Genomic DNA, 10,563 nt, shown 5'->3' with positions numbered 1-10,563 from the left:
CATCATTATTTATAAGAAATTAAGCAGGTCTAACTTACTCTATTAACTAATTCAAAAAATAAAGATTGTCTCATATTTATAACCACTATAAATTTTTAATTTTAGACGATATAAAATTTAATATTATTTAATCTCCTAATGTTTTTCTTCAAGATACTATGAAATCCACAATCTTTCTTGAATCTTGGGTTAATGGAAAAGGGAGATGAATCATGTCATGAAAAATGTTCTTACATGATTCTGCTTTTGATATTGATTTTGCCAATGATACATACATATATAATGATATATGATACTCTTCTGCTCCATGTGCTAAAGATACTCCTTAAGACCCTACACATTTCAATATCCAAATTAAACTCTAATTTTTTTATTTCTTTCAAATTATTCCATCTTTTTTATTTTATTTTATTTTTTTAGAGTATTGTCATTTGGTCGTTGGATATTTTCCATGCTCAAAATAAAATTTGCCTACGAATATTCGATTAGATAATGCACTTAATTCCTACTACTAAAAATTATAACTCCTATTAGTAATGTTGATGCATGTGTAATTTTTATTTTCTTCATAATTTTTTAAAAACCGGCAATTTTTGGCATATAACAAAAAATATTGCGCTCGTTATAAATGCCATAAACAAATAAGTCTTTTTTTTTTTTACATGTGGACAAAATATAAACATTAGTTTCTACAATCAATTGCAGCTTTTAGTCATAATGAATGATAAATTAACACTAGCCCCCAATATTTAAAAATGACCAACCACAGTCCCCAATCAATTTTAAATACACACTTTGGTTTTTAATAAAATTTATCATTCTAAAAATTTCTTAAAATTATTTCAGTAAGATAGATTAATTTTTTATGATTTTAATAAAATTTTTAATTTATATTGAATAAATAAACCCTAAACCCAAGAAATTACTCCTAATTAGAGAAGGATAAATCCGTTTTAATATTTTTTAAAGTGAACTTTAAAAAAAAAATCAAATATTCAATCTAACATTGGTAAAAACTCAAGAATTGATAGTTAAGAACTATTAAATGATGATTTAGTCAAATTTATTAAATCATCTAACGGTTCTCAATTATCAACTTTACATAAAAATAACTGCATGCGAATTTTTACCTCTAAAGTTTATTAAAGAATAATTTAAATCTTTAGTATTTAACTTTTTTTTTATCTATTATATAAAAGAGATATTTGAATAGTTTAGTGTCCAATTTTTTTTAAATGCCCTTCATTATATTTAATTTATAAAATAAAATATTTTGATACTTACTCTCTTGGATTCTTGATTAATTTCAAATTTATTTTTAATATCATATTTATATATAAAAAGGATTAAGAGTAGCAGGATAACACAAATAAAAAATTAAAATATAATGTTGGCATATTAAGAACGATGGGAAGAAATATGGTTGAAGATGCATGTGGGGGGGGGGGCATGGCCCACCACCTTAGCGGTTGAAAACACCAACTAGAACCACCGCATGTGCACTTGTTCACTTCTTCCACGGCTTTTTGGAATAAAAAGAAGAAAAAAGTTTCCACTTCATTTATTTTTTAAAAAAATCATATTTGAAGTTTTTAACTATGTAAATTATGACACCAATGAGCCGCTTTTTATTTTTAATATTAGAGAAGAATGTGAGTTTTATTGTATTATAAAAGTGAGGAGTGTATCACGAAATTGTGGAGGATAATTTAAAAAAAAAATCTAAGAGTCATATTTGAGTATAAAATGTTTAAGAATTAAATTTGTGTTTCTGAATTTTTTATATTTTAAAAATTAGAAATTTGAAGGTCATAATTGTGTTTGTAAATTTTTTTATTATTTTAAAATAAAAAACTTAAGAGTTAGATGTGATTTTATAATTTTTTTATCATTTTAAAATTATAAATTTGACCCTCTAATTTATATACTTGTAAAATTTTACCATTAAATTTTTTTATTTATACATTAAAAAATAAAACTTAACCTACTCATAATAGTGGATAACACACCATGTTTGTCCATTTTTTAAAAAATTAACCTCAATTAGTTCTTTAGGATTTATATGACGAATTAGTTATTTACACACATATTAGAAAAAAAAAATATATCAATTTTTTATGGTAGTAGATAAATTTGTCCTATTAAAAAATTATACAAGATGAATTCATTATTAATTTTAAGTCTTAAGAATTTTGTCTTGTATTTTTTATTTAATTTTTTTTTTTGCTTTTTCTGCAAACTCAAACACAATTAAAAAATAATGAGGAAATTTTCCAACACAAAAGTTGTTAAATGAAAAAATGAAAAAAAGGCGCCCAAACTTAAATACATGTTAAATTATAAAAAAAAGTTAGTTATAAATAGGGGTCCCTCATACACATTAGAACTCAGAGCAGAGGAAAGGAACAACAATTTGAACCTTCCCCTGTTTCTTGCCAAAGGTTTAGAACAAAGGAGAATGCCACAGCAAGAGTTTTCAATGGCTCTAATGATTCTTCTCATTGTTCTCTCCATTGACATGATTATCATGCAAGGTGCCACAGCTGACTATGGTGGTTGGGAGAGTGCTCATGCCACTTTCTATGGTGGTGGTGATGCCTCTGGCACAATGGGTCAGTTTTTATCTTCTCTTTCTTTTCTTTTTTTCTTAGTATATTTGAATAATAGTTTGTAAACCATGTTTTGTTTGTTATAAAATCGTTTATCTCAAAAGTTTAATCAGATAAAAAGATGCACCTAAATAATTTTAACATGTTCTTTCACATTCTTTTTTCTTTTTTTGAGATAAAGAATCAAATTTTAAACTTTTTTGGTTATAGAAGTTTTGATATTATATTAAAAAATTATTTATCTTAAAAATTTAAACTAATAAAAAATTACGTAAACAATTATATTTTTAATATTTTTCTGTGCTTATTATTAGAAAAAAATTATTATAGATAATACAGTGAAATGTTATTTCCTAATACATTAGTAAATTTTTTATTTATTCTATTTTCTAGGATATGGGAATTTGTATAGCCAAGGTTATGGAACGAACACAGCAGCATTAAGCACTGCTTTGTTCAACAATGGACTAAGCTGTGGATCATGCTATGAGATGAAGTGTAATGATGACCCAAGATGGTGCAAGCCGGGTTCGATCATTGTCACGGCCACCAACTTCTGCCCGCCGAACCCGGCTCTGCCCAACAACAATGGTGGTTGGTGCAACCCTCCTTTGCAGCACTTTGACATGGCTGAGCCAGCATTCTTGCAAATTGCTGAATATAGGGCTGGAATTGTGCCTGTTGCTTTTAGAAGGTTTGTTAGTGTGCAAATTATCTTATGCTCTTAATTAAGCTTTCATTAATTCCCTTACTAGTAAATACAAATGTGTTAATCTTTATTCAACAAAAAAACTTCCAAGTTTTTCATTATAAATACAACAATGCTAAGAACCAACTCTATATAAGTCAAGAATCAGCCAACTGGTAACGGATGTTGCTACTAATAGGCACACGGATATTTCTTTTTCTTATAAATTGGATGGTTTTGGATATAATTTCTATGTTTCATGTGTTACGCATTAATAAAACATAATTAATTATATGGAATCAACTAATGAATGATCAAAGCATATGTTCCGTGATTCTCTCGTAACACTAACGTAGTCAACAATAATTTAACAAACAAATTAAATTATAAATTAATAAAACTAATTATAATTAATTATATTGTTTCATTCTTGACTGATTATTAGTTGGTTTCATATACTTTTCCTTATAAATAATATTAAGAAGTACGTTTAGAACCACTATTAGCAATATTTTTGTAAAGAATACTATTTATGTGCACATAACATGTATTTTATATTGGCAGTTGATTTTTTGTGTACATTTTTTTATAAATGATAGTATTTCTTATCTTAATTCTTTTCATTCATAATTGTTAGAAACTTTTTTTTTTATTTTTTTCTTTTAAAAAATATTATGTCATTTGAAAATATAATATTATTGATTATTATTTTTTTCCGTTTATGCGGATTTTCAGTCTGTGAGACAAAATGAAGAAAGAGATGATAATTTAATATAATTTCTCATATTTATGGTATATTTGATCATATATAGTTAATAATATAATTATTAATCATGGTATAAAAACATTTAAAAAGGAGAAACTTATAGGTTGATGGAGGAATTATTTTGTACCATAAAATTATCTTGTACCAATACAACATGACCTATTAATGACCATAGGGAAACTAGTGTAGTTTAGTTTCTACCTTGTCTACAGTTAGTTCCAACTTTGGTACCATAAAATTGATGTTGAGTTAAAAAGGTAGGAATAGGATAATTTCTTAGCTAACAAATTTAATTTACACACAGTCAATGTATAAAAAAAGTTTTACAAAAATATTTATTCGAATATTATCAATTTATCATATTAGTGAAAATGTTTTTCTTAATTATAGTCACTTATTATAAAAAAAATCACAAATATAAATAAATATTCAATTGAATTTCAATGTAAAACTATTTCAAAATCTAATAAAATTTAGGATAAAGTAAATTTTTTTTGTTTGGAGTTTAGCGAAAATTTAAAAAATATCTTTAAATTTTATTTTGTTTTAATTTTTTTATTCACATCGAATATACTCTTTGCGGCTGATTTTTTAGAAACCTTAGCACTAATCTAACAAAAATACATAAAAATTATGCTTGATTTATTTATATCAAAGGTTGTTCTTATGAAATTGTTATTAGATTGATTCTAAATTTTTTTAAAAATTAGCTGTCAGAGATATATTTGATATAAATCGAAAATTTAAAAAAAAAATTAAAACAAAAAAAACTTAGAAGTATTTTTAAAATTTTATCAAATTTTAAAGACAAAAAATATATTTTATTCTAAAATCTATATTTAGTTTTTAAATACATTATTACCCTCATACCTAACTAATCTTTAGTATCATTTTGTGATGACTATGACTATAGAGTTCCTTGCATGAAGAAGGGAGGAATAAGATTCACCATCAATGGCCACTCTTACTTCAACCTAGTTTTGGTAACAAACGTTGGAGGTGCTGGTGATGTTCATTCAGTTTCCATCAAAGGATCAAGAACTGGGTGGCAATCAATGTCAAGAAACTGGGGGCAAAATTGGCAAAGCAACTCTTACCTCAATGGTCAAACCCTCTCATTCCAAGTCACCGCCAGTGACGGTAGAACTGTCACAAGCTTCAACGTGGCACCATCTAATTGGCAGTTTGGTCAAACCTTCCAAGGAAGCCAATTCTAGATTTTTTTTTTCAATTTGGGTTTAGTCTAGTAAAAAAAATTAAAAAAAAAAACAAGAAGTTTCTATACTTAACGATTTAAGGAAATATATTATTTATACTTATTTTTGTCTCGTAAATTAAATTAACACATGTTTTTAATTTTTAGATGAGATATTCAATTCACATAAAATGAATTTTATATCCTATATCTAAAAATAAAAAATATGTATTTACAAGCTAAAATAAGTATATAAAATTTGTTTCCTAAATTAAGTTCCTTAATGACATACCCAAAAGAATGTCATTAGAGGAATTAATTCATATATATAAGTTTGTAATTGGGATTATGAAAGGCCAGTGTTTTTATTTTATTGGTCTGCAAAAATAGCTGAGGTGTTCATATAGCACCCGCTGGTCTCTTTCTCATATATAAGATATGGATGTTATATATGTGAAGAGTTTATATGTAATTTGAGTATTGTGATACTCTTCCTTTAAGAGATGTATCTTTTGCTTGTTTTATTTGTAGCAAAGAGATTTCAAAATTTAATTTAATTATGTGTCTTATTTGATACTAGTATTTCTTATTATGAAAACTTATGATTATTTTACTATGTCAAATTTTGGATATTCTTAGAATATAAAATGATTCATTGACTATTATTATAGAACATCTAATTAAAATGTATCTTGTATTACATTTCATTCATCTAGAAAAAAGAGACTATATTCAAATGATCTAATAATATATATAGATAACTTAATAACCTGATTCATCAAACACAATTATTGTTGATGATTTCATAAATGTAAAACTTATGTTGGATTGAAATTTAATTAATAAAATAAATATATTTATATATAGGTGAATTTTAATATGTCTATGTTTATGCGACTATGGTAGCTCTATAAGTGTTATTAAAATTAAAATTACACTTTTTTCATATTTTGGTAACATATTTTTAACATTTAAAAAGATATTGTTAAATAATAAAAAGTGTTATTTTAAATTTAGCAACACTTTTTAAATTTTAAAATATCATAGTGATCATAATAAAAAATAATTATTTTTATTAATATAATAATACATAATTTAGATTATTTTGTTTATACTTAACGAAATAGTAAATAGAGTAAACAAAAGATATATATAATCATATGATACATCACCTAAAAGTTTATGTATCATGTGATAGGTGGTGCTAATAAATTGTTACGTGTGCCTAGAGTTTCAATTTCGGTGTAAATGAATGAGAAGTTAGGCTTGTGTAGTTGAGTTGTATGTGTGTGTACCTTGTTGTTTGTGCTGAGCTTCAACCTATATATGCATCACTTCTTTGGGCTAAACCTATTCAATTAATACAATAATAATAAGGAGCACATGTTTGTTACAACGTCTTAGTCCTCTCCTATTTATGTTTCTTCATCATGACAACTTCATATTTTATCTTTTTAGATTTTATTTGTATGAAAAGAATGTACTAATTGAGTAGTGCTCTAACTTCTCCAACAATAAGGCTGCTATATTGATTCTTAAAATTAATATATCTTGATATAAATTGTAATTAGATAGGTTGAGTCCACATGTAAAGTGCTTATGTCAACAAGTTTATTTACCTTAAGAGGAATGCTAGGGGCAGCAACTATTGTGAGTTATAGCCATCAAATAGTCATCAATGATGGTTTTAATGGTGTGAGATTGGTGTGAGATTTTATCCAATAATTCACTTTTCTTTGCTGGTTACATGGTGGCCAGAATTTAACAAAGTTGCTGGCCCCTAAACTTTTCCTTACCTTAATTGTCATGATTTTGGGAAATGAATCGAGCAAGCCACGTTAACTGAAAATTGGTTACAAGACCAATCGCTTTAGAATTGTTATATCAAAAAATAAAATTTTTGATAAAAATGTTATTGAATTTTTTAACAAATTAATATTTAATAAGTTTAGATTTTGATTATTGTCAAATATTAAAATAATATTTTGATCAACCTTCAAATATATGATACAATTAACTTTGGATTAAAGCTAATTATATATTCTATTATGTACTTTCTATTAATCGATTAATACAAATATAGAAGTCGAAGTGGCAGACTCGATTGTGATTAACTGTGTCAAAAAAGAGGTCAGCAATGTAATTTGTTAGTCAAAAAAATAACAAATTGTGAACTTCGAGATGGAGTTATCGAGGATGGTCAATCGATGAAGGAAAGAATGTTGATCAACTAGGACTCATAAAGAGAGTGAAGCAATCGAAGGAAGTTGATAGGTGAAGATAGTTGGTGGCAGTTACAAACACTACTTAAAGAGCGAGAACAGTTACTCATTGATTAATGTACGTGGAAGTTACATTTCAATCGGATTGGTCTTATAAATAGGAGAATACTCGAAGGAATAGATGTTGTAATCTTTTCAGAGAAAACACTCACACGTTCCTTCCATGTCTTTACTTTTTATTTAAATTCCCTATAACTTTTTTTTTTCATGCAATTTATCTTCCTTGCAATGTCCTTTTTCTTTTCTTTAAATTCAGCAACTTTTACCCTTTTTAGTCTTTACCTTTTAATTTGCTATTTATTTTTTTAAACACTTTTCTTTTCTGTAATTTTATTTACCTTTTATTCAAGTCATTTAAGTTTTATTGTTCATTTGAAATTTCTGCAAAACTTGGTTCTTTCTTTTTTATCATTGTCAACAACTATCGATTTGTTAAAAATCGACAAAACAAGAATAAAAATTAGTTATGAACGAATTATTAAAAATTGAAAAAAATCAGTTAAAAATAAATAAATCAGTCAAATGATTCGATTTTTTAATAATCGATCGATTTACTAAAATAAAATACAAAAAATATTATACATATAAATATATTATTTTATTTATCTAATTTAATTTCAGTTAAATTTTTAAATTTTAAATTTTTTAACTCCAATGATTAATTCAATTTTTAGAACCTCGTTAATTATATCACGAAGGTTTTCTACAAATTTTTTTAGCCGAATTTATTTATTTCTCAGAAAATGTGCCTCTTGAACTATTTGGAAGAAATTGGAATTGTTAGCTGTTATTGAAGTTTTCTTAACTCTGAAGTTGAGGAAATAAAACTCAATAATAACTCTCAGGGTTTCATGAGGAGACTTTAATTATGTCACATGAAGTTTGTTTCATTTTTGTCATTTTAGTTCATAGTAACAATTCACAAGAAACACAGATCGAGAACCAAATTCAAAGTGCTAACTTTTCAGACCATAGTCTTTATCTTTATTCTCTCATATTTTTTATTTTATTGTGTACAATAATAATAAAATCTTATCCTATAACTGAAATTGGCTACGTAGATTAAAAAATGCCATTACATTTGTCACATATCATAAGTTAGAAATAAGTACAATATTAAAAAATAAATACTTTTTTTAAGGTGAGTTCCTAATAATCAGAAATAAATACAATCTTAAGGTAGAACACATTTTTTTTTCCCTCACGAGGAACCAATAGAAAATTTAAACTTGCGGGTAAGATTACATAATATTTTTCTAAAATTTTATATTTAATGATAACATTAGAAAGTTTAAACTTTATTTTATTCTTCTACGTCACTCCTGACTAAATTACATGTTTAACTCATTTCAACTTTTTGTTAAACAAAGAACATAGGTAGTGTTTGTTTTTAAAAATAGAGATTAAAATTAGGAGATTGAGATTTAGTATTATATTTGGTAATCAGAGATTAAAATTAAAATTTTAGTCTTAAAATACAAAATTTCAGTCCTTTCAATACTTCTAAAAAATAGAGACACAGGAGATTAAAATTTTTGGAGACGAAGATTAAAAATTTAGTAACATTTCTTTTAAAAAATATCCTTATTTAACTTTTCAAATTCTAAATTTATCATTTGTTCTTTATATTTATCTTAAACCAAACATAATATTGAGACATAACTCAATTTACCATATTTTATATCAAATATAATATAAAAACTTAATTTAGTCTCCTTCTCTTCTAAACATAATTTTATAGCTATTTTATTTCATAAAATTTCTTGGTCTTGTCTTATAGTTTTTTTTGGCAAGGATTGTTAATTTTTTTTGTTTTTTACGGTATCCCTCAACCCGACAGGTCAAGAATTAATCCATGGCGGTATTGAGTTCAATTTAAAAATTTGTCCGCTGGCCAATGAATTGTTGCATGCATAAGGTGTTAATAATTAGGTTAATACTGGATTGAATATAGTCACAAAAAAAAGTTTGAATATTACTAACTATAAATTGGGCCTATTGGGCTTACATAGGAATCCGTTCGGGCCAATTCAATTGTGTGGCCTTTTTTTCTTACTTTCGTATTATTTCACTATTACATTTGAAAAAAACACTACCTTAATTCAAGTAATTAGTTCACTTATTATTTGTTTAAATAAGGATAAAATATTAAATTGGTCCATAGGTTTGGGTGTAATTCTGTTTGAATACAAAAAAGTTTTATTTAGTATCAATTTAGTCCCACAGTGAGGTTAAAATTAAATAATTAACAAAATGTTCTACATAACAACAGTTCAAGAACAAAATCGATAATCTGAAGAACAAGTACAAGTTTCAGAGGCACAAAATCAACCATTGATGCTTATTTATCATTTTCTTTAGTTTTATAAAAAATATTTTATTTATATTATAAAAAATAATAAATAAATGTATTAATGTATCAATGGTTGATTTTATACCTCTGGAGCTTGTATTTGTTCTCCAAATTATCGATTTTGTTCTTGTACTGTTGTTATGTAGGACATTTTGTTAATTATTTAATTTTGACCTCACCGTGGGACTAAATTGATGCTAAATGAAACTTTTTTGGATTCAAATTAAACCTTAAGGATCAAAATAGAATTACGCCCAAACTTAGGAGACCAATTTAGTACTTTACCCTTTAAATAAATATTAGAATGCAAATATTATTTTATATACATAATAACTTATTAATTAATAATAAATTTTTAAAATAGAATTCAAATCTACTGTAAATTAATTTATCGAATTAAAAAATACGGAAAAAAAAATCGAGAGAAATCAGAGTCTTTATGCCTAACCCAGGAAAAAAAAATATATTTGTAATATATTTAGTTATTCGATCAAAGTTTTAACTTTTAAACGTGTTATTAATTTATTATATCTTTGGTTATGTTTCATACCATGGTTCCATATGAACAGACTTGTAATAATTTACGGTGAGAACAATTTTGACACGTTATAATCAAGCACTATATAACTTTTGAAATAAATAATAATTATAAAAAATTTGTTATGTAAAA

At 25.5% G+C, this 10,563-nt stretch overlaps 1 protein-coding gene across 1 annotated transcript; it reads left to right on the top strand.

Annotated features, from left to right (window-relative positions):
• Positions 1–2,387: 2,387 nt before the first annotated feature.
• LOC107473901 (expansin-A8) lies at positions 2,388–5,810 on the top strand. The gene is made up of 3 exons (XM_016093497.3): positions 2,388–2,612; positions 3,003–3,303; positions 4,977–5,810. Exons 1-3 carry the CDS (start codon positions 2,459–2,461, stop codon positions 5,278–5,280), a joined length of 759 nt encoding a protein of 252 aa, XP_015948983.1. The 5' UTR covers positions 2,388–2,458; the 3' UTR covers positions 5,281–5,810.
• Positions 5,811–10,563: the final 4,753 nt, after the last annotated feature.

This window comes from Arachis duranensis, chromosome 1 (assembly GCF_000817695.3).
Source record: "Arachis duranensis cultivar V14167 chromosome 1, aradu.V14167.gnm2.J7QH, whole genome shotgun sequence".
NCBI lineage: Eukaryota > Viridiplantae > Streptophyta > Magnoliopsida > Fabales > Fabaceae > Arachis > Arachis duranensis.
The sequence above is the reverse complement of the archived record's forward strand: the minus strand, read 5'-3'. Positions and strand labels throughout refer to the sequence as shown.